This window comes from Metarhizium brunneum, chromosome 2 (assembly GCF_013426205.1).
Source record: "Metarhizium brunneum chromosome 2, complete sequence".
In the NCBI taxonomy this organism is placed as follows: Eukaryota; Fungi; Ascomycota; class Sordariomycetes; order Hypocreales; family Clavicipitaceae; genus Metarhizium; species Metarhizium brunneum.
The window spans coordinates 662895-685953 of NC_089423.1; the positions used below are offsets into that span (position 1 = coordinate 662895).

At 53.0% G+C, this 23059-nt stretch overlaps 6 protein-coding genes and 1 non-coding gene across 7 annotated transcripts; 4 read left to right on the forward strand and 3 right to left on the reverse strand.

Annotated features, from left to right (window-relative positions):
- Nucleotides 1-326: 326 nt before the first annotated feature.
- On the reverse strand, nt 327-607 carry G6M90_00g031820 (uncharacterized protein; the record flags this gene model as incomplete). The annotated part of the gene is made up of 2 exons (XM_066130094.1): nt 327-465; nt 540-607. The coding sequence occupies 2 exons, from the start codon at nt 605-607 to the stop codon at nt 327-329; spliced, it is 207 nt and encodes a 68-aa protein (XP_065986463.1).
- A 4780-nt stretch (nt 608-5387) lies between these two features.
- ARG81_0 (Arginine metabolism regulation protein II) lies at nt 5388-7031 on the reverse strand (the record flags this gene model as incomplete). The annotated part of the gene is made up of 1 exon (XM_014687631.2): nt 5388-7031. One exon carries the CDS (start codon nt 7029-7031, stop codon nt 5388-5390), a length of 1644 nt encoding a protein of 547 aa, XP_014543117.2.
- Nucleotides 7032-7673: 642 nt separating this feature from the next.
- puo (Putrescine oxidase) lies at nt 7674-8012 on the forward strand (the record flags this gene model as incomplete). Its single annotated transcript, XM_014687632.1, has 1 exon — nt 7674-8012. The coding sequence occupies one exon, from the start codon at nt 7674-7676 to the stop codon at nt 8010-8012; it is 339 nt and encodes a 112-aa protein (XP_014543118.1).
- A 48-nt stretch (nt 8013-8060) lies between these two features.
- On the forward strand, nt 8061-9122 carry G6M90_00g031850 (uncharacterized protein; the record flags this gene model as incomplete). Its single annotated transcript, XM_014687633.1, has 1 exon — nt 8061-9122. One exon carries the CDS (start codon nt 8061-8063, stop codon nt 9120-9122), a length of 1062 nt encoding a protein of 353 aa, XP_014543119.1.
- A 1601-nt stretch (nt 9123-10723) lies between these two features.
- G6M90_00g031860 (uncharacterized protein) lies at nt 10724-12100 on the forward strand (the record flags this gene model as incomplete). The annotated part of the gene is made up of 1 exon (XM_014687634.1): nt 10724-12100. The coding sequence occupies one exon, from the start codon at nt 10724-10726 to the stop codon at nt 12098-12100; it is 1377 nt and encodes a 458-aa protein (XP_014543120.1).
- A 3086-nt stretch (nt 12101-15186) lies between these two features.
- LIP_1 (Lipase) lies at nt 15187-16432 on the reverse strand (the record flags this gene model as incomplete). Its single annotated transcript, XM_066130095.1, has 3 exons — nt 15187-16012; nt 16112-16283; nt 16345-16432. The coding sequence occupies 3 exons, from the start codon at nt 16430-16432 to the stop codon at nt 15187-15189; spliced, it is 1086 nt and encodes a 361-aa protein (XP_065986430.1).
- A 992-nt stretch (nt 16433-17424) lies between these two features.
- Nucleotides 17425-17540, forward strand: G6M90_rRNA00000009. Its single transcript, XR_010715680.1, has one exon. It is a non-coding gene; the product is annotated as a 5S ribosomal RNA (ribosomal RNA).
- Nucleotides 17541-23059: the final 5519 nt, after the last annotated feature.

Below are 23059 nucleotides of genomic sequence, written 5' to 3' on the forward strand. Positions count from 1 at the left end.
GTCAAACCCAGCAACCCTTTCTCCCGCTCACGTCAAGGGTGCCAGGGCTAGGGAGTCAAAGACAATCACCAACATCCCTGTCGTTACTTCACTGATGGTTGTTTCAACCACGGAGGGACCTGGGGACAGCCGCGAAACAATATTGAAGCTATTAGTTCAGGCCTGCATTTGACAGATGGGGCCTCTGCATCGACCTTTTGGATGTATTTGGCTACCTATGTGCCACCGCGTGATATCTCTCTCTTTGCCGACTCTGCAATTGACATTATATTTTCCCTCCCAAGGCCCATGGTACTATTTACACAACGCAGCTTGATTTCCATTCCCTACCGGTATTTTTGCGCAAATATTTCATTTATTGGGAGTTGCTCCTGTCTGGTTTCGTAGACGTACTGGTTGAGCATGTACTCGTTGCGTTTGGAGCGTTTCTTTTTCCCGGCACTCGGAGCGCTGGCTTCAGGCCGCCTAAAAACACACCCGTCGCCATGTTAGACCTTGCTCAAGTTGATTTTCAAGTACAACCTGTTAGACAGACGAACCTTTCTGCGTAGCTCTGCGGCTGACCGGCATTCTGAGAGGAGGCCCCTCGCTTTTGGGTATCGGCCATGATGGCAATGTATCGGGTCCCGTTGACAAGTAGTGCAGGCCCAGTATAATCAACGGTGGACGCTGAGATCAAGGCACAAATATGCAGGGACAAACGTCTCACATAAAAGAATGAGGAGCAGTGGTGGCAACGATGGAAGAGCCGAGTGATTTGGAAACACTGTGCCGTTCACGACGATTCAAGTTGGGCGCAGGCAGCCTTTTTATCCTACGCATGGCAGTCTGCCGCTGGCTACGGATGCCATGGCAGACATTCATTCAACCCCAGAGCCAAGACCACAGCTGGATCGGCGCTGTGAGCCAAAAGTGTCGATACATGTGTACTCCACAAGACGCAACCTGCGTAAGTAATCAGATGGCCCATGGGACGGAGTCCGCACATGCTGGCGGCGTCTGATGATGCGCATCTCGCAGCGCACCAATGTCAACAGCCAATCCTGCCCCATTCGCTGCAAACGCAACCAAGTATACGGCCAATTGCCTGCGTTTTGCGTCTGGCCGACCCGCCTTCCGCGACCTTGGATGACAGACGACGCATCTTGCTCACCGCAGGGTGCGAAGAGGGCGACCAATCGTTGCTTTTAGCAAATACATCACCCTTGGCTGTTGCCAACAAGGTGCCAAAACAGGCTCGGCAGATTTTCTGCAGATAAAAAGAAACGCAGACCGGGATTCGGACTTCTCGGGCCGACAGCGAAGCTGCGTCATGGCGAAGCAAAGTCCACACATATTACAAACTCAAGCCCACGAGCGCATCGGGTATCGGCGTCTCGGCATGGTCTTTTGTTGCGCGAGAGCCTGCTTCTGCACAAACCCCCCCGGTGGTTCAACAGGACTCCCAGAGACAAAAGACTGGGCATGTCGGGGGCTGCGAAGCCATGCATTACATGGGAGTGGTGCGATTCAGCGGCCCAGATGTGTTCTGCACCACGGCAGCGGAGAGATTTCCGGACTTGGGGCGGCCACTCGACTCCTGCCCACCAAGCTGGTGCTTTCAATTTTGCCTCAAGGCTGTCTGGTCGACCTTGTGCGGCGCGCCTGGGCACTCCTGACAGCCCTCCCTTTCCGGAACCTGCTCCCTCCGCCACATCGGCCACAGGAACCAAATACGGGCGTGCAGCAACGGGCGCCGACTGGCCCAGGGACATTGACGGTTCGCAACCACCACGAGACTGGTGCGTGCAGCGGCAACAGCTCCGGTTCCTGTCTTGGGGGGAGAGCTAATGCAAAAGGCCAGGGCGGATGGCGCCCGCGAGCCAGTAGAACAGCGTGCTTTCGCGGGTTCGTACATTTTGGCAGGCCGGCCCGGGCTCGCGCAAGATGTTCTTCGACTTTGGCGACCGCTCCCGTGCGGCGTTGATGCCTGGGAGGCCCTCCCGTCGACTGGTCTGCCTGGACTAGCTCGCCGTGGTGCTTTTGATAGGCGGGCGATGGAGGCATGGCGTGCCGAGGGAGGCTTTCTTGCTTGCTTTTGCTGGCTGGAGCAGGCTGCTGCTGTAATGTATGCCATCGGGTCTCGCCATACACATGGTTCGTGAGCACAAACTCTGCGGTGGCTGCTTACGGGGGACCTACGTGGCCCAGCGTCGGCGCGAGTAGCCAAAAACGCTCCTGGGTGGGCACGGCAGTCCCCAGTGGCATTTTCGACGCTGGTGGTTACACGCCTGGGGGAGGTCTCCGAAGCTCTAGTACTCCGTAGCACACCATCTTCTTGCTGATGACAGCAGAGAATGGGAACACGCCAGACTGGCCGCAGGGGCGTGACTCTCTGCTGCTTCCGCGGGCAGCAAACTCCCCGCTGCACGATTCAAATATCGGGCGGGAAGGCAACACTCATGGAGTCTGGGCCCGAGGAGCTTCTTCACCTTGCCCAATGCGGGATTCTACGACCCCGTCAGCGCCCGGTCGAGGAGGATTGCACTGCATGTGCAAGGGGGAGGTGCAGGTGCGCCAGACACCGGGTCGCAGCAGTGAGGCAAACAAGGAATCAAACACATCACCAGAGAGTCACCTGATTGCAGACCATGCGGGTGTCCTGGAAGCCATTGTCGGTAGAGTGACCCGAGTGTGGACGGCCAACGCGAAGTCTGCCAGTCATCAGGGACGGAAAATGCAACCCACCCACTCGACCCCGATTGAAAGAAAAAGAGACAATCTAAAATCATGGGTAAAAATAGCCCTTCTGCCCCTTGAGATGGTGTTTGTCACAAGGACAGTCGCCGTGGATGCTTCTGTGCCGCTGGCAGTTCCTGACTCGTCTCATCCGGAGCAGCCTCTCGGTTCGCGTACTCGGTAGGCCGGCCAACAACACCAGTGGTGAGACAGATCGTCATGACGCACGAAATGCACAAAATGCATACATGTGTGTGCCTCCAGCAGCCAAACGGGTATGACAAGTTTCCCGAGCATCCGTCGCATCCCTGGATGAGTCAAGTCTGTTGATGTGTGTCTTGGTGTTTCATGGGCAGGAGCGAGTAGTACTTGACCCTTTGTTTGGTTGCGCCAGGCCGCCAAAAAGGGTTAGTGATGCGCGGGAATTGCCAGTGGCCCCCACTTGCCGTCCTCGGCAGCTAATTTTAGCGCCTGGGCCAACGCTTAAAATGGTCCGAAGATTAGATAAGCCTCGGCTCGTGCACCAGTTGACAGGATGAAGAATGAAGACGCTCGAAAGTATCGGCGGTGCGGATTGGGACTGGCAAACGGTGAGGAGAGAAAAGGGGTGTAGAAGAGGGCGGCAAGGGGCTACACTGGCGATTTATTTTGCTGGACAGATTCCATCATTCTCGCACGCCTGGGGTTAAATGTGCATCCCCGTCGAGGTGTACTCCGTGTTGCATGGTGACTTACCGGGTAATCGTCGCAGAAGATTTTAGACGGCTAGTGAAGGGGGGCGGGAAGCACGGAGCACTAGAATGCGACGGCCCCGGGTTGAGCAAGCAGAGCCACAACCCGCCCCCGTTGGTGTGCGCCTTGCAACCACCCCGCCACGTGTGCTGCCCTGCAAGGCAGCTCTCGACCGCGAATCCGCTCGCCAATGCAGCGTCCTGTCATAATCGTCAGGGGCCAGGGTCCACTGTGATGCGTTGGCAGGGTCTGCCTGGTGTGGATAATATACGTGCGTACTCCGTACTCTGGAGGAAAAAACCGCATCTCGGATGAGTCGAGATCGACTTGTCACGTAATCAAGGTGAGCGGCTAGGGGGGTGGATCAAGAGATGTTGATTGGTATTTGGTTCACCCTACACATGGAACGGACCGGCGAGCCAAATGTGCAGTAGTCATCCGGAATAGGCACTATAGATATCAAGTCTGGTACTTTGTATGCATGACCAAGGAAGATGAAGCCCCGCAGGAAATTGCTGTAGACATTGCAACTGTCAGCACCGAGACAAACAGGCACTTGCTGCGGGAAAAAATAGAGGTCACGTTTCATCTTGATCTATGTACGGAGGGCGCACACAGTAACTCGCAGGGCTTGGTGCAGGCTGCGGCGGTTGCCGCCACTCGGACACAGGCGTGAGCCTTTTGTCGCTGTGATGACGCTACGGAAGCGGACATGGCCCTGCGGATGTTTTTCGGAATCTTTTTTCCCTTTTGGCGCACAGCCAAAAATGCTCGTAGAAGCAGCTTGCCTGGTTCCCTCTTGCGATCCATCAGTTCACTGGCGAACCAGACAAGGCGACGAGTCGTTCCGTCTGGGGCTTCACTCGCGGAGTGGCTGGCGCGAGGACCGCAAAGCTGATGCGGATTATATGGCCATGCATGAAAGTGTCTGAGTGAGGCCTGGCGGGGTTCGTCAACGGGCATTTCGGGAAGTTTGGTGGCCCAGTTCAGACTCGGCATGCGGCATGGCGGAGCATGAGCGATTGGCCTTTATGGTTCGTTCCCCCTTGGCGATGACAACCTTGTTGCTGATCAAGCCAGCCGTTGTGTGGCGCGCCGCATGGTGAACATGGCGGTACGATGCCAACACACTGCAAAATTGGATTCAGTTTCTCGGGACGTCGAGACCGAGAAAATACGCTCGACCAAGTTGTTTCGCATATGGATTTCCTCCATTATCGCTTTACGCAGACCAGAAACAAGGCTTAAAGTAACCTACGCTCCTATGCGCGTCTTCACGTTGCTTGGTTAAAATTGGAAAGGTATTATCGGCTTACCGAACAGGCCTCTGAATATGTGGCTGGTATTCTCCTCCACCCAGCACTTTAGAAGAGCTACTTGAGTGAGCAGTGGAAACAAAATCCAGCCATATAGCTGCAGAGCGCATATTCTCGGCAACGAGACGGCAGGCTACATGGGATAGAAGGAGCACGTCTGCTGAAATGGTAGACGTATCTAAGCGCATCACGAGCCGGATAAGTATGCGAAAATGGAAAAGTAGACCGCTCCTCGCTAGGGGTGTTTAGGAGAGCGGAAGATATTAACCCGGCTGTAAGGATCATGGGGGATGTAAACACGGATAAGGGGGCGGAAAGTGACAGCAAACGTGAATGATTGGCAGTGTAGGAAGACAGAAAATAGTAAACGTCCTTGGGCAACTTGGAGGGCATGTCGCACATCAGTACAGCGTTTGCTAAAATATTGCGCTGTAACTGGACATCGTTTTATATAAAACTAAAAGTATACCAACGTTTGGTTTCATGAAACTAAAACTCGCCTGGGTCCAGTTTCATAGTGTGTCTACACAGCACCGACCCAACATTGACAGGCCAGATAAGACACTGCTATTCTCGACTTTTGGACAATGTAGACGCGATGTTCGTTCAGTAGGCTCCCTTTTATATTGGCACGACATCGTCCTCGGTTCCCCTCACAAACTCCTGCCAAGTCGTACGAGATGCCTCGTCGGGATTCTCGTCCCTCCACTTCCAGTAGTTGGCGAGAATATCAGCCCCCGTGTCGACACTCGCAAAGCCATGCCGCCTCTTCCGCTTGAACCACTCCAACGCCCGGGCCTTCATATACGCAGAGCCGCACTCGGCAGCAATGACGAGACACGGCCACAATAATATACACCCGTTTGAGGCTCCGGCAATCTCCTCGGCTGTTTCAAGATGGCACAGAGCACGGTCGACCATGCCGGAGACACTCTCGGGAGAAGACTGGTAAATGCACCGCTGGAAATAAATCAGCAACGCGTAATAGTAAACGTGCGCATAGTGCATCGCCGCTTGGGCATCCTCTCGGCGCAAGTAAATCCCCGGAGAGACAGTGGCCGGCGCGTGAAGACTGGCTTGGAGCTCAAGTCGCTGTAGGTCTAGTTTGCTGCTTGCCGTGTCGGACCTGCTTCCGCTGCCAGCGACGTATCGGTTAATGGCAAACACCGAGCGCAGGATAAACTTGTCAACACCATGGTACTGGCTCATGTAGCTGATGGCGCCGGGAAGCTTGGCGATGAGCGCGTCAATGTCATACGTGGTCTTGACGTTTCCGAAGACGGCAAGACAGAGCAACTGTTCGAGAACCAAGTGCATGTGCGAGCCGGCCTGGACCTCGATCTCGCTCGGATCAGCAAGACAGCCCAAGGCGCCTTGCACGTGGCCGCGCCAGTTTCGGCCCTCTCCGCCGACGACATCTCCGAGTATACAGAACAGGATTGCGCTCAGGACGGCCGTGACGTTGTCGCTGTCTCTCGGGGACTGGAAATCGATGGCGAGCTGCAGATGCTGGAGGGCGAGGCGGTTGTGGCGTGCGGCGAGCAATTTCGTGACGCCGGGTTTCGCCACGCCTAGATATAACTGATTTTCGGCCGAGGCGGCACAGAGGCCATGGAATAGAGCGAGGTTGCTGCTTGACTGGGTGACTGGCAGGTGGATGCCGTTGAACGCAAAGGGGAGGTATACAAGCCGGTACGGGTTATCGACTAAATCTACCGGCACCATGTTCTTGCACATGAAGGAAACCCAGTGATGTAGTAGGTCCCTTTGGCACGAAGGGACCGCCAGCTCGTCAGCTTGGACAGAGCGAAACCTTGGATAAGAACATGGCGGTGTGTGCTGGGCGTATTCCCAAGAACCTCCAAAGGCAGCAACTGCTCTGTTGTCGGCAGAGCCGGCATACTTGTCGTTGCCGGACACGGTTGGCCGACCATCAGTCGTTGTGGCACTGCTGCTTGGAGCATTCGTCCAATTCAGCCTGACGCCGTAGCCTTGGCAGGCGATGCGTGCGCGCGAGCAGCGGTCGCAGACGGGCCGACGTTCGTCGCACTTGATGCGGCGCGAGCGACAGGTCCAGCAGCCTGAAAAGGTCCTGGTCTTTTTCTTCCTGCTCCCAGTCGGCGTGCGGCCGGAGGTGGCCATGCTGGGGTTGAACATGTCGACGGTCTCCGTGGTGGGAAGAGACAGAGATTGTGATGTCGTCAGAAGTTGGATGTGAGTCCATCTTGACGTCTCCGATATCCCCTGGAAAACGATCGGCGCCATGCTCCACTCGGCTCGCTATGGCATTCCTCATCCGTCTTGGCTCCATCTATTAACTGCTGCCGCCACGGGGCGGACCATGCATCTTATCGGGGCTAAGAAGAACCCCCACCCCGGACGTGGACGTGCATGTAATGCCACGGCGCCGGAAGCCTCGGCTAGTTCGGAGTCCGGACAGCCGACGGGGGCCGACCCTCCTGGCCAACAAAGGCAACATTGAATCCAACGCTACTGCCGTTGAAGTGATGCCAACAAAGCGTCGCACCGGTAATGGATCTGTGTGAAGCTATCGTCGAGTCGAGTGTCGAACGGCAGTGCTGCTAGAGTGCGTTTATTGGCTCGCAGCCTCGACGCCATCGGCCGTCCGCGGTAGCCCGTGAATAGAAATAGGCAACTTGCAACGGAAACCTACACAAAGCAAGCTAGTGGTCCCCAGGTTGTTTTGAGATAGTACCAGACCTGTATATTATATCACTTCTCTCTTATATATAAAGCCGGGTTCGTTCTCGAGTCCAGTAGTCTTGCATCTTCTATCCATCCTCAGTAACTTGCTGCTCTTTACAGCCTTGAACCTCCTAGCTCACTATCCTTCCTTCATCCCATTGAAATTTTTAGTCCAGCGCTACTTGCAAGCCGTTTGAAGCCATGGCAGACGTCATTATTGTGGGAGCGGGCCTCTCCGGCCTTGCGGCGGCCGAGAAGCTCGTGGCGGCCGGCAAGTCGGTCGTTGTCCTCGAAGCACGCGACCGCGTCGGTGGCAAGATTTACGACGCGCACTTTACCACCCCCACTGTGCGCGGATATGCCGAGACGGGAGCGTCGTTTATCGGTCTCGGTCAGACAGAAGCCATCGCGCTCAGCGAGAGACTTGGCCTTCGGCTATTCGATACATATGACAAAGGCATGATTGTCGTCTCTTCCCCCTCGGGCGAGCGCAGGCTGTTTGACCCAGAAGACCCCCAGTCTGCAGCGTCGGCATTTTAAACCAAAGCCACTAAACAGCTCGAGGCCGTCGTGGTACAGCTCGACACGATGGCCGCGGAACTGGATCTCACCACGCCATGGAGTCATTCCAAGGCCGTCGAATGGGATTCCCAAACGCTGCATTCCTGGATCGGCGCGCACCTCTCCGAACCCGAGGCAGTGGCGGTGCATCTCGCCCAGTGGCGGGCAGTCCTGTCCGCCGAAGCAGCCGACGTGTCGCTGCTCCAGGCCCTGACGTACATCGTAAAAGCCGACGGCAACTCCCCCGAGCGCGGCGGAAAAGGCAACTGGGCACAACTCATCAGTATAAAGGGCGGCAGTCTCGAGAAGCGTGTCGAGAACGGGCCCCAGCTTCTTGCTCTTCGGCTCGCCGAACGTCTCGGCAGCAACGTCGTCAGGACAAACTCGCCCGTGTCCGGTATTAGCAAACGCGGCAGCGAGTACATCGTCCACATCGAGCCGAGAATCGACGAGCCCAAGTCCGTCGCGACGGCTCGCAGCGTTCTTCTCGCCCTATCACCGCCGCTTGTGTCGCGGCTGCGATTCGACCCCCCCTTGCCGATTAGCCGCGACATGCTCGGCCAGCGCATGAGCATGGGCGCCGTGGGAAAGGTCATTGCCGTCTACGAAGCGCCCTTTTGGCGCGATGACGGACTGAGCGGCCGGGCATTGGGGCTCGATGATGCCCACGTCAAGTTTACCTTTGACGCGTCGCCCGCCGACGCTTCCTGCGGCATCATCATGGGCTTCCTTGTGGGCAACTACGCCCGCAGGCTGGATGATATGAGCGATAAACATGTCCAGGAGGTAGTTTCCCGCGAGTACGTGCACCTCTTTGGTCCCAAGGCAGAGAATGTGCAGCACTGGATCGTGCAGCGCTGGAACAGGGAGGAGTACTCGCGCGGTGGCCACTTTGGCTTTTGCCCCCCCAATGTCATGACTGTTTATGGGGGGGACCTCGCCGCACCGCCTGTGGGCGATATCTTCTTTGCCGGGACGGAATTGTCCAGCCGGTGGGCGGGGTTTATGGAAGGTGCTATTCGAGCAGGTCGCGCGGCGGCGGACGGTATTATCGAGCGCTTCATGGACCGGGGACGCGGTGGCTCCTGATAAAATGGGCACATGAGAGAGGGAGTGGGTTACTAGACTTGGGTGGATTCTGGTAGTTTGTCCTCCGTATAAGGAGCAGAAATACTAGCTGCCAAGGTCAAGTCGCTTCAATGTTATTCAGCCTAATGATTCGAATGGACCCAACACCCGTGACGTTACCAAGGCGAGGGACTCGACGGCTGCCAATTGGCAGGTAATTTGCAAAAACAAACAGCAGAGGAGTCTGGTGTATCTCTGCATATCAGTAATTTGCCTCTTGCGCTACGTGCATAAGAGCTGACAATCTGGCGACTTTAGTCTCAGCTCACGCATGCACGACCTCCCGAGAATGTCAATCCGACCGACGGGGTAATTAATCATGACAGCGTGTCACTCCAGTCTGGACCAACTGCCACTCGGCGGCTGGAAAACTGTGAGCGGCCCTGGGCCACGGCAGCATTGACAAGGGATGCGATAGCTAGGGTCGGGCATGAGGTTGGGAATATGATGGTGAGTCTCCGTCTTACCCAGACATGGGCTGCATCGCCTAATGCATGCAGTGATGGGCACTCCTAGCCATGCCAGTGATTGATGCAGCTCGCACGCATCTCCCCAATGGCCATTGATGTATACTTTATTTGAAACTGGGTGCTGTATGCTGCCCACAATGCCGGCACCCGACACAGATTGAGATAGCTGAAAAGCCAGCCAAGCCGTGACGTGACGTGTCGGTATGGTGAATAGACGTGAAAAGCCGAGTAATGGCGAGTTTCAGACTAATTACTTGACCTACAGCAGTGAATACTCGACTTGGTTACCAACAATTTTAATCAAAGAAGGTTTGTTATGCATCTACATTGGTATGGACTGATAATAAGTAAATTACAGTGGGTTATATAATGCGAAAGACATCTTATTACAGAAGTTATTTCATCTTGGGCTGGCACTAGTCTGTAGTATAATCTCTGGTTAGAGATACGGTGGCAAATAATAAGGGGTCAATTATTATTCCACGCTCAAGACCACTAACTTGTTCTATTTTATTTAGCCTCTATACTAATCTTGTTTTAATACTATAAACGCGTGATTCTGCATAAACTAAGAGGAGCCATAAATTTACTTATTACTTGCATGATTTCGCGTAAACTAAGAGGAGCCACAAATTTACGCATTACTTGCATGATTCAGCACAGCATGATTCGTGATTCGTTTTAGTTTATGCAGAATCCCGCCTTTACCCTGCTTAGGCTTACCAAAAGCTAGTTTCTTACTTTATATATTTATGCATTTAATCATTTTACAAGTCATGCCAGATATAGTTATCAGACAAGATACATTTCAATATGTGCGTACCAAGCGGCCGCCTTGCCTAATACCTGGGTACAAACTAGAAGACGAGGCTCATGTATATTTTGACACTATGCTACTAATCTTAGTTTAGAGGCTGTGCGCTCCAAGAATTTATGCAAATAGTACTTAGTAATCACCTTCGATTGAGTATTTATATCGAGTAAATTCTCTACATTTATTTACTCTTCAACCACCCACTTTTACATTCCTTACTAGAAACATATACTGCTACTCTTACTACAATCTACATCATCAAGGCCCAGGCCGACAAGATGAAGTACCTCAACATCCTTACGGCTTGCGCCGGACTAGCTATAGCCGTGCCAACCCTCAACCCTCGACAATCTGAGATCGACGAGGCCGACAAAATTTGCAAATCCCGTGGGATAACTAAGGACCAATGTCACGTTTATAAGCAGCATTGCCAGTTTATAGAGGGCATTACGGAGCCTGATCAATTGAACTACTGCGTGAAAGTTCTCGGAACCGACTGTAAGGATGATGGCCAATGTGGTCAAGGGTATGAGTGCAGAGAACATCGTTATAGACCCAATCAACGTACCTGCTATCCGAAAAAGAAACAGTCACAGGCCGGGAAGCAGGAGTCAGCTTCTTCTACCAAGGAGCCGACACAGGATAACAAGCAAGATTCAACTTCTCCTGCCAAGAACCAGACACAGGCTAGGGAGCAAGAGTTAGCTTCTCAACAAACTGAGATCAACAAGATCGAAAAAATTTGCCAAAAACGAGGGCTCACCAAGGGCCAATGTCTCACTTATAGATCGTATTGCAAGGAGAATATGGGCATTGTGGAGCTTGATCAATTGAAGCACTGCGTCGAAGTTCTTGGAACCCCCTGTAGGGGTGATGACCAATGTGGTCATGGATTTGAGTGCTACAAAGAGGCTTCTGCACCCTATAAAGATGGGGTGTGCGATACAAAACAGTCACAAGCTGGGGAGCAGGAGTCGGCTTCTACTGCCAAGAAGCCAACACAAGATACGACTACAAATATCGCAACTCCTACCAAGGAGCTAACACAGGATACGACTATAAATATCGCAGCTCCTACCAAGGAGCCGACACAGGATACGACTGCAAATATCGCAACTCCTACCAAGGAGCCGACACAGGATAACAAGCAGGATTCCACTTCTCCTGAGACCGACGAGACCGACAAAATTTGTAAATCCCGTGGGATATCTGAGGACGAATGCTCGTATTTGACGAGGATATGCCAGGATGTTGTCAAAGGGAAGCCTGATCAATTTAACCACTGCATGAAAGTTATCTTGACGTCCTGTGATAATGATAACGAATGTGATGCTCATGGATTGGCGTGCCTAGAAACTTCTCTTAAAGGCTCTCAACGTGGTGCCTGCTTTCCGAACATACAACCAGAGTCACAGGCCGGGAAGCAGGAGTCAGCTTCTTCTACCAAGAAGCCGACACAGGATACGACTACAAATATCGCAGCTCCTACCAAGGAGCCGACACAGGATACAACTAAAAATGTTGCTACTCCTACCAAGGAGCCGACACAGAATACGACTACAAATGTCGCAACTCCTAGCCGTCCGTGTACCAAGAAGCCGATCAAGTCGAGCGAGAAGAATTCCGTTGTTGGGGCAAAGTCTACCCAGGCCTAGACATACAATGCGACTGACGAGTCCATATTCTCAGGCTATGATAGCTAAGGGCGCTTTCCTATTGCCATCGCAGCTTGGGAGACTCACGCATTTGGGACAGAAGCGTATGGAGAAAATGGCTCATTGCAGGGCGGATAGGCGGAACTGGATGCCTGGGTACGCGGCAGCAAAGTGAAGGCCCAAGAGTACGTTCGTACTGTAGTAGCTACTTTATAAAAACCGTTGGTGTCGGCTCTGATTCCCCTGCTTGACGTGTACAATTGCAACATGACTGTAGGACCGGAACCGGAGAGGACGAAGCGTCAATCCTTCTCTAGTATGCTAAGGGACCCCGGGTACAGTCGCCAAGGCCTCAATCGCCTCTTTCCTGGTCGACAAGAGGACCGCTACTGTTATAGTCGTATGCGCACTTGCCAGGTTCACCAGCGCAGACTATTGTGTCTCTTTCTTGGGGCAAGGCGCCGACAGAAGTGACAACTTGGCCAAGCTTGTCATCTTGAGTGATATATCCTTGGTCTAATGAATGCCCCTTGCATATCGGTAATAGAACCATCCTACTGTGTTATGTGATATGGCTGAAGATGTACGAAAGTAATCCAAATATTGGTATAGCCCAGCCAAGTGTAACGCCTCAGGTAAAGTCTCGCAGCCTCCAACAATCAGCGTGGCATTTGCGTTGTGACAGCTTATGCTTGGTTCGTACTTGTATTTGCACCCGGGTAACCAGCACCGGCGTCGACGGCGGCCGTGGCCTGGTGGTCCGTCTCCGCAACCAAGGACGGCACGGATTGGTTAGCCATTATGCCCTTCAAGTATAGCGGTGGTGTCCGAGAGACGTAAAAGTCCGTGTATTGGTCGGCGAGTGTATTGAGTAATGAAGAGAGACGAGAGGTTTTTTGGGTCGAGTTGGAACCGAGGGGCCAAGGTCAATTTGTTCCATATTATGCGTATGTATATAAATAATGAGTTCGAGGTATCAAGTCTTGTAGAGTGAGGTTTGCCTTGCGCAGTGACTTGTGTCTTGTGTGTCTGGAGCGGTGGACCAGTGGTGCCTCTCCCAATGTCGCCTTGCCCGACTATTACAGAATGATGACAACTCCCAACCAACAAGGCTCGACTACATGTCCTCGACCCATACCGGCCGAGGATATGTGCGGGGCCGTTGAGCTGACGCACTGTGAGACAAGGGCTAATGTACGTGCGCCATCGTGATTTGCGTGCCTGCTCTGCAGTACTAGACAGGATATAACCACCGACTTGGTGCCATTGACAAATCATGATGGAAACTGCACGCCGTCATCAGCCCTTGCTATGCTGCCCACACTCCCAGGCAGACATGACTGATCAGCAATGCGACGACGTTCTCCGCAGCCAAGTATACAACAAGTTGCGATGCAAGTTTCGCCCAACGCCAACTCAACGTGCTTGTGCGGCTGTCATGTCCAGAGACATCTTTTCGGCGCATTAGGCTTCCGACATGCGCAGCATTGTGTGGTATCAACATCAAGTAGATTGGAGGAAAAGAATCCCTGCCTTGGCCGGCCGAGCTTCGACTCCATGGAAACCACCGAGGCTCTCATATGTACGCCTGATCGGAGGCGACGAGCTGTCGTCCAATTTACTCGATGGAGCGGCATTTGATGGATTTAGGATGAGGACTATGGCGGCTATATGAAAAGCATGGTACCGCATACACGCGCTCATTAGACTCGCCTTCGCAGGTCGTCGAGTTCCTAGATGTATATTTAACGAGAGGTGACTTGGTGTACAAAGTCTATGCTGACGCTTACATCCACTGTTCGCATATCGTGCAATCGCTGGCAACGGAACTGTTTGGCTCCTGGTTAGTTCAGATGCTCTTGAGTAGACACGGGAAGGAGTCTGCATACGTGAGGAATAACATGCTAGTACATTTGTCTTCTATCAAAGGCAACGAAATCGTTGCGCAAATATCGTCTTGGTAAGTCTCGCCCTGGAGTATGTTAGACCTGCTCTGTGGGTATTGCACGAGGAAATGAAGGGGTTGGTAATACAATGGCTCTTGCAGTATTGGCAGTGGTGAGGAGGGTGATTAGCGGGAATAATAGAGGAATGCATCTTGTCTGCTTGAGGCCTGGTTATTTTCTTGTCTTTTGCTGCGGTGGAATATTAGTATCCGGCAATTAAGTTGACAGCGCTCTTTTAGACTTTTCAAGAATGCAAAATGCATAGGCCAATCAATACAATAGTACGAGGTTACTCTGTCTATGTCCAAGGTACAATTTGAAGCATGTCAAAGCTCCTCTGTTTCCCAAGAGCACGAGAGGGATCAGTGACGACTATACATACATGAAGGGCACGTCTGTGCCCAGGGCTCTTGCCGGGGACGTGTTGAATCTACCGGATACCATGTTGCAGATATTGGGTGTCGGCGTCCATCCACGCGTCCTTCCACAATGCTGTGCTACGCATCGTGCAGTGTTGAGAAACGGTAACGAGCCGTACTACGGCTAGGACAGAGACATTGCTGACCTGTAGAATAAAGAGCCCTGTTGATAATAGTTGTCCGGATATCCTTGCGTCCACCGAAGGGAATCAGCGTCATGGTCGTTACTTGGTGCTGGCGTCACGTTAGTCGACTCGTAGATGTCGTCGTAAATTTTTCATAGTATGTCAGTAGCCTATTAATGACGGAATAGTCTCCCCGAGAGCAATTAACATACCTCGATTAGAGTCAAGAAATAATTCGCACTCAAGAGGCCAATGTCCACACCAGTCGTTTCTGCGAGCTCTACGTTGTTGAAAGAGCAAGACTCGGCCGCCAAAGCAGAGGACAAGCTAGTTTCCACGCCAATGAGAACCAGAGGGAGCTGGAAGTGCAAATTAAATGCCATTATAATCTATTTCCATCTGAAACCAACACTCGCGGCATCGGCTGCAGTACTCTATCTTTGTAGGAATATTGGGTAGATTACGTCAACTACTTAGTTACTGCAAATTTGTATTTTCACATCTTCCATAGGGGTCCGCCTGTATAAAGCCCAACTTCACATGTGCAACTAATATCCACTGCCCAGGTACTCCCAGAGCCACTCGCGCCGCGGATACTATACTATCGTATACTCATGCTTCCCTGGTGCCGAAGCCGGGGATTCGTCCAAAGGTTTCAGCAAGAATTCCACATCGCCGTGATGCCCTAGACTCCCCGAAAGCTGCCGGTCCTGTCGACTCCAATCGGTAAGGCGGTTGATGAGGTCCTCAGGCAGTCCCCGGGCATCCCTCAGAGTCAACGAAGAACCAGCGCAGGCATCCACGCTGCCAAAGTAGTTCCGATGGGCCCAGGGGTCCGGCGAAAGACCACTGCCGTTACAATCGGTGTTATCAACGCCCTTGCAGATGGCCGTCGTTGAGGGTTGCCACACGGTCTGGACATCGCCGCCCGGCCGCCAGAGCTCTGGGCTAATGTGGTTATAGCCGAAGACGAGAGGAGGAAGACGGGGAATAGGGTCATCCCCGTTAGTGACGCGCCATTGGACGCCCCGTTGTGTAAGGAACCATGTTGCGAAGTTTTTATTACCGACCCGCGGGGAGCCATATGTGTACAGGTCAACGGCGAGACCGTCGCGACGAAGGTAGGCTGCGCTGAGAGTTGCGACAGCGGCCCCGAGAGAGTGCCCAGTGGCCACGACCCTGAAATTCGGGTTACTTGAGCGAGCAGATCTCACAGCCTTGGTGATGGCGTCACTAATATCGTACCAGGCTTGAGCGAAGCCGGTATGGAGTTTACATCCCTGTGTGAGGTTACAGTCGCTCCAGGCAAAGGCAAGGTCAGCGATGAAGTTGCGAATATTGTTGCTGCCACGGAAGGAAAGGACAATTTCCCTGCGGACATAATCAACAGCTACGTACGCGCCGACTCCGAGGGCGTCGCCACTGCGATTGTGTCAGAATAAACATTTAAAAATAATTGCTCAAGGAGATAGGGCTGATAGCTGGGAGGCTTGAGCCGGAAAAAAGAATAGGGGGACCTACATGGCCGACGCCACCACAACAGGCTGATTTCGCATGACAAGTGGACAGGCGTTATTTTGGCACGTAATCCGCGTGCCTGGAGCGGCATTAAAATTGCAGTATGCGGCGGCAGCATGCTGGGAGTAGAACCTGATGGCGCTGAAGTCTCTGTTAGAGATACGCTCTGTTCCCGCTTGAAGATGTTCTGTTAGTCAGGGTTAAGCATTATAGAGGGACTTCAAGTGTCGACGAACCTCTGGTTACTAGAGCCTTGGTATGATCAATGGCAGTAAGCTGAGCAGCTGCAGTGGCTACAAAGCCCAGAACCGTCTTAAGCAGCATGTTAAAAATCAGAGTTGATAAAGAATAATATTCCCAAGAAGTATCTGATAATCTGATCGAGGAGCTTGTTCTGGCGCAACAAGCTGTGGAACCGAGGGTTCTTCTTGTCTGTTGTTTTAGAAATCTATTATCCATGGGAAGCATATCGATCTTATATTCCTCATTCCCCTTCTGTGGTTTGTTTCTCCATCACCAGTTTAACCAGCGGGTACCGCGCACAACTATCGTTGTCTGACCATGGCGGAGACGTTGCAAGACCAATAACCCATTAAAACCTGCAGCTGACTTTGACGGATTAGTGTTGATGCACGGCGATGACACAAGTTTTCTAGCTTCACATCCTTCCTGTCTAGGCCTGCCGTGTTAGCATGCATCGGTAAGACTGAAGGATCGCTCCCACGCTCCTCTCTTACTACAAGCCCCGGCTTATGCTGAGAAGTATCGAACGATGCAAACAATTCGCTAACCCCAGCCTCGGTTCTTGTTGTATGTAACGGCAACGTTTCCTAGAAAGAAATAAATGGCATGCCAAGATGGGCTTCGGCGGGGGCCTAAAGCCCTAAATGGAAGGTCGGTCCGTTTGCCGTGCCAGTGTTAAGTAGTGGATCGTTAATATTACCCAGAGATAGCCGTTTGGTCGCCCTCGTCTAGTTGAAAGGTAATTTACTGCGAAACAAGAAGGCAGCAAGTTTAACGAAAATTCGTAAAATAATGCAAGCGTTGGAAGCATATTACTCGGCCTGAGAAGCGTAATTCACGGCAACGCTTGGAGCTAACGCAAAATCAAAAAGAACCAGACGCTTCTTCAGGAAGGGCCAAACGAAAAGAAGCTACAAAGAGTTTGCTACAAACACATAAAGGTCTGCCCGTCCCGGCATTGCGAGCCACGAGGCATGGCTACTTGGCAATCCGGTCCTAAAGTGCGTAGGGCGCTGGATAGCAGAACTGTCAAGTCGGGCGGGCAAAAGAGAGAAGAAAAAAGAAAAAAAGAAAACATACAACACTGGGTATTCGCTAGTCGTCACCGACCTAGCTACTAATCCAGCGCTCACTAGGTTGTCGTGGGAGATCGGACGGGATCCTGAACTTTGCTAGCGGCTATGGTCGTATGTGTCAGGACGGGGCTTTATTTCACATTATAACCTACACTTTTACGTATGCACGTCCCCGCGTATTGCTCTCACAACAACATGGCAATGAATGCACTTGGCATGCTGCTCATATCTCTTGCATGGTACCTGCCGCAGACCACGCAGGGTATGGCGCGGGGGCGGGGAAGGCCAGCCCCAACCTTGTCCATCCAAACCCTCGTATGCCACACCCACGATCCATTGCACGCCGTGGGTAATGGGTTGGACGACAACGCCCGTAACTCCTTTAGGCAAGGCGTCCCGCTCGGTTGGTCGCCGACGGGAGGATCCGCCTGTCAAACTCGCAACGGGCGGGAGCTTAATAAACCTTGAATCCGTGCTCGAGGAAGGACCGAGCAACAGCGTCAGAACGGTCCAAAATAGGAAAGAAGAAAAGTGAGCACAATAGTATCGCTGCGGTCGGAGCAATTCTTCACTCTATTGGAAACAAACTGCCCAGATGACCCATCATCTGGCCTTTGCAGGGATACACGTATCCATTGGCTCCCGCAACGACAAGCGGTAGGGGAGGCCCGTCCTACGATGCAGAGAAAGAGTGACTGCAGCAATGCATGCAGTGTCTGTGGTCAGTACAACTACTTGTCCATCTTTCATACCTCTTGCTCCAGATGGCATGATTGGGCGACTTGAGTGTGGCCAAGTACTTGCAGCCCTCTACTGCAACTGCGCACCCAGGTAGGTCGCTTTTTGAACGGTGCCAAGTACTCCGGAGTCCGCACCCACGGAGCCAGCTTTGTTGTCTCTTCCCTCCGCAACTTCTCGTGTGTAAAACCACGCACGCCTCATTGCGCACAAGGAGCTTTGACCAGCGGCATAACCACTTGGTCAATGCAGACATGCCCCGTCTCGGCGCGTCTTCAATTGTCGTCTGTGCTCGTGCTTATCCCAACGGCCCATTTGAGAATTCTACGCCCTCGCCGGCAGACACCGCACGTCTAGACCATCATGTCAGCCCCCAAGCACAAGAAAATGCGTCACCTTGCGTTACTTGAGTGGTGGTTTATTTTTTCCTTTTCGGCTTCTAGTCTGGAAGCTCGCTGGCCAGTAGAGCAGCCACTCACGCCTTGCGCCGTGGCGTCGGTGAACCTCGCGCGAACTACGTGCAGGGACTGGCTCCTGAGAATATCAGCCCAACCGCTCTTTAGCATGGCACGGTGCAGTACTACTTTTTACCGAGTGTTTAGGTCGAGACGCCACTGGCTGGCGCGAACCACTGCCCAAGCCCCTGGGAAGCGCGGGTTCGAGACTACAATGATGCGTGTCTCACCGGCCGTGCTCAGTACTGCAGTTGACTCCGGTCTGGTAGCTCACATCGCATGTTGCAACTGTAAGTCATCCAATTCAGGGCCCATCCTCTGCATCACGGCACCGCCCCAAGCGACACAGGCGCAGTTTTGCATCTGGATTGGCCCCGGTACGTGACATGGTGATGCGAATACGTGCGTGGGACCAGGGCAAGCCGACGTGTTTGAAATTGACGGGCAGAATGGCAGCCCGGGTCACAAACTTCTTTGCTCCTGGAGCGTATCCGATGCCATGTGAGCTTTTGGTCCGCCCGTCTTGTCTCCAGCACTCTTGCGCGACCGGCCGTGGCAACGAGTTGAGCTGCAGCTGCCGCAGCCTCGTTCCTCACAACCCGCCAGGAGTGAGCCACAGATGGCAAATCGATTCATTGCTGGAGGAAATTGCTCGGCTTACCGAGGCTGCTGCCCGAAAAACTTGCCATTAGCTATCCTGGTGCTGTTGCCACGGTGGATGGATCGCGCGCGCGCGAGTCTCATGCATTGTTGTCATGTGCTGCTGGGCATGTAGACGATCGCAGTCTGCATCCTCCTGCATCCTTTTGTCTTTTGTTTTTCCTCTTCCCTTTATCTTTCTTTGATAATCCCTGTAACCGCGTCATCATGCATCCCCGTCGCCTTTAGCGTTGACAATGGTAAGGCAGTCTGGCCCAGGCAACACACGCACAGCTTGATAGTTTGTGCAACAGGGCCATAACGAAATCCTGCGTGTTTGCAAAATCCACCTTGATGATGCTGTTTGCATACACCCCTCATCGCCGACAAGTCAAGTTGACCGCCAGCCTCTCTAGCTCAGCATGTGTGCAGACTCCAGAGTCTCCGCCATCCCAGTTCTCAGTCGACTGTAGACAAGAACAGAGCATTGCGCAGCCTCTTCACTCCCAATTTACGTAATTAGGCATGATTAAATTTGGCATAAGGCTGTCCAGTCCCGTCCAAGCCTGGTAATCGACACGGTGAGCGGGTAAACTAGACAAGAGGCACAACAACCATCAAGCTCCTGTGAAAGACGTCTCCCAATGCAGCCAACGCAGCCAACGAGGCTTGGCGGAGCCGCTCGGATGCCTGGTCCCTTTGTTTCTTAGACTTTGGACCAAGCCGGCTGGCAAAGACGCCCTATAATGTGATGCCACATTCTTGATGGGCGTTTATCATGTACCACATCCAAGGGCGTGACCACGCGCTGTACCAAGATGGTCTGACGCGCTGCAACTCGCGCTGCAACTTGCTCTGCAACTCGTTCTGCAACTCGTTCTGCAACTTGCTCTGCAACTCGTTCTGCAACTTGCTCTGCAACTCGTTCTGCAACTCGTTCTGCAACTTGCTCTGCAACTCGCCCTGCAACTCGCTCTGCTCGTCTACCTGCAAGGGGCGTCGCAGTCGATCTCGACAACCCCAATGGCTAATCATCCACGCCACGCTTCACCTTGCTGTCTTTGCCTTCTGCAATATCTTGGCCCCCAAGCCCCTTGTAGGGCGGTCCATATTGCAACGTCTTCGTCCACTGCGCATTTCGGCACAGGAAGAAAAAAAAATAATTCATCATCTCAATTAAACAGAAATCAAGTCCGTAGAAGATGTTTAGCTATACATTACGCTTCTCTCCGAGCTCCATGTACATGATTCCTGAGGCAGCTCACACACCCCTTTCGCCCATTCAACAGCCTTCCTTTGCCGCACCCTAAATCGCCTCTTCAAGAACCATGGCCACAAATACCTCACTGATGGGCAGCTCCTCCCGACGGGTCTCATCGAGGTATCTGGCCAGCATCACTCCGGTAGTTGGCCGCCGGCCGTTGTCCCGGTTTGCATGCTTACGTGACCTAGAGTAAAAGTGGCAGACAATATGAGTGAATCTAGATCATCTTGGTACTCGGCCTCGTTGAATCGTGGTACGAACCTTGCTGCGGAGTCACGCCGCGGGCCAAGAGTTGGGGTTGTGTAACTTGCTGCCCTGGCGGTGCTACTACCGATCTCAACGGCAACGGACGAGATGGACCGGGAGGCCATTTGGGGATTGCGAACAGCAATGACGATGGAATCAATAAAACTGGCGAGGAATACGTCGACTCACTCCGGGGCGACATATGTTGTTGGGAAAGGAGAGCCCCAACGCTTTGGCTTCGACGGCCGGGCAGCCCAGCATTTTATACCGTCAGGTCGAATCACCACATATACGGAGGAGGGGGCGGTGTCCGTCTTGCCCAGGCAGGATACGAACGGACCACCATAACGGCTAAAGGTAGGAATCGTCAGTGCAGCGGAAATCTAGAAAAAAGAAGCTGCACCTAGACCACCCACCACGTCGCACTTTTGCCAAATCCCCTCCTTGCACACCCCATGGGTTCAAACCTAGTCCCATTGTCAAATCGGAGGGAGGGCATGGCGTTACACGGTTCCAGATCCGGCCATTGTCCAGCGTTGATTTGGCAGAAGGACAAGCGGCTCCGCGAATACCGTCAGCTTTCCCACCCTCACACCCCACCGGCACAGAGGTGGAAGACGTCCGGCTTCGGGTACCTGGCTTTCAGTGGGTAGGAGAGAGTCGATAACATCCAACCGTTCTGGCCTTGGCTAGCAGTCACTTGGCCAGGGGAGAGCCAATCGGTTCCGAACTAGCCAGCAATCACACGCACAGAGGTCGTACCAGGATGTATGTTGTGCTACTGCCCGCTCCGTCACCACATGATTCCCTCTGGCTGTCTTATGACGAGAAGTCAGCCTCACTTCCTGACCGATGCTGCGCCAGGAGCAGAGGACGGAGGATCTATGCATCATGCCCTTTTAACAACTCGAGAAGATCCAATCGAACCGGCGGGCCTTTTGCGCGTACGGCAGAATATGAGATCTGAGCTACTGGGTCATCTCGTACATGGACAACCACAGTCACACTGCAGGCTGCAGGTGGCCAACGTTTGCCCTGCGAGGGCATCGTCATGTCTCCTACACGGTCTGATGCCCAGGGAAACGGCTGTGTTGGCCAGAGATATTCATTGGTTGTATGAGCTGTTCTGTGGCAGAGGCATTTATGTACACCGATGAAGTATGACGGGAAGCGTGTTGTGAAGAAGGTGCCAGTTGGGAGATGCATGGCCCAAGTAGCTGTTGGGTCAACGACGAGGTTCGCATGGATGCAGAACTTTGTAGCTCGCCTCATTTCTAAACTTTCAGGGTATTCCGCAAAACCTGAACGTATGGATGCTCACAAAAAAGAAGGGATGCACACTGCTCACCGCTGACAAAACACTCGTGGGAGCCATTCTGCACTGCCCTACTTGTTTTCTCTTCCCCGGAATCATCCTCCCTACATTCGTTTCGTCACACCCATACGCTTATTTTGGTCGTCGTGGGCCCTTGGGTAGGAACATGAGTAATCGACAGAAAGACCACCCGGGCACAGACCCCTGAGGATGGCACGCGTCGCCGAAGTGAAGTGATGAAGAACGTGTTCCGTATCCGCCATGCAAAATGCATCCTGTACGATCCTCTCCATGCTTTTGTGTGGACATCCCCCATCCCGACAGTATACTGGGCGATGATTCCAAAAGTCGGCGTATAAATTTCGTGGTTATGTGTGCAGCCAGCCCCCGTGCCATGGCTATAGGGACTTACTTGATGACAGGTGCTCTGCAATTTGCGGGCAGAGACCAGGGTGGCATACCAAGATGCCGGATGCTGCAAAGCATTGCCATCGTCACCACTTTTACCCTTCACCGCGGTGAGGTATGTATTATATTTGAGAGGCACAAAGGAAGATGCACCATGCCAGTTGGGCCCGTGCTAAAAAGCCCCAGGGAAGCCAGAGATGAATACAGCCTTCAAAACACGACAAAGACGTGACGTATGCACGTCAACACGTTGTTCACTACAAGCGAAGAAACTGCCAGCCTACACTGCCGAAACAAGCATACGTACGGCGCTAAAACTATCCCACGGAGAGATGATGTCGCCAGAACCGGTGCTACGGAATACAGCCCGTGTCATTGCCAACGTGGCCATCATGCCAAACTAACCGACTGCCGCACTCCATCTTCAATCTGACAAGGGACCATCTACGCTCCGAAGCACAAGTACACGGGGCTTGCCCGCCCAAGAACGGACCCTCCTCCGAACCCTGCCTCCTTCCGTTCCCAGAGTCCCCGTACCCATGGGTGCCGCCCTACCGGCCCCACCGC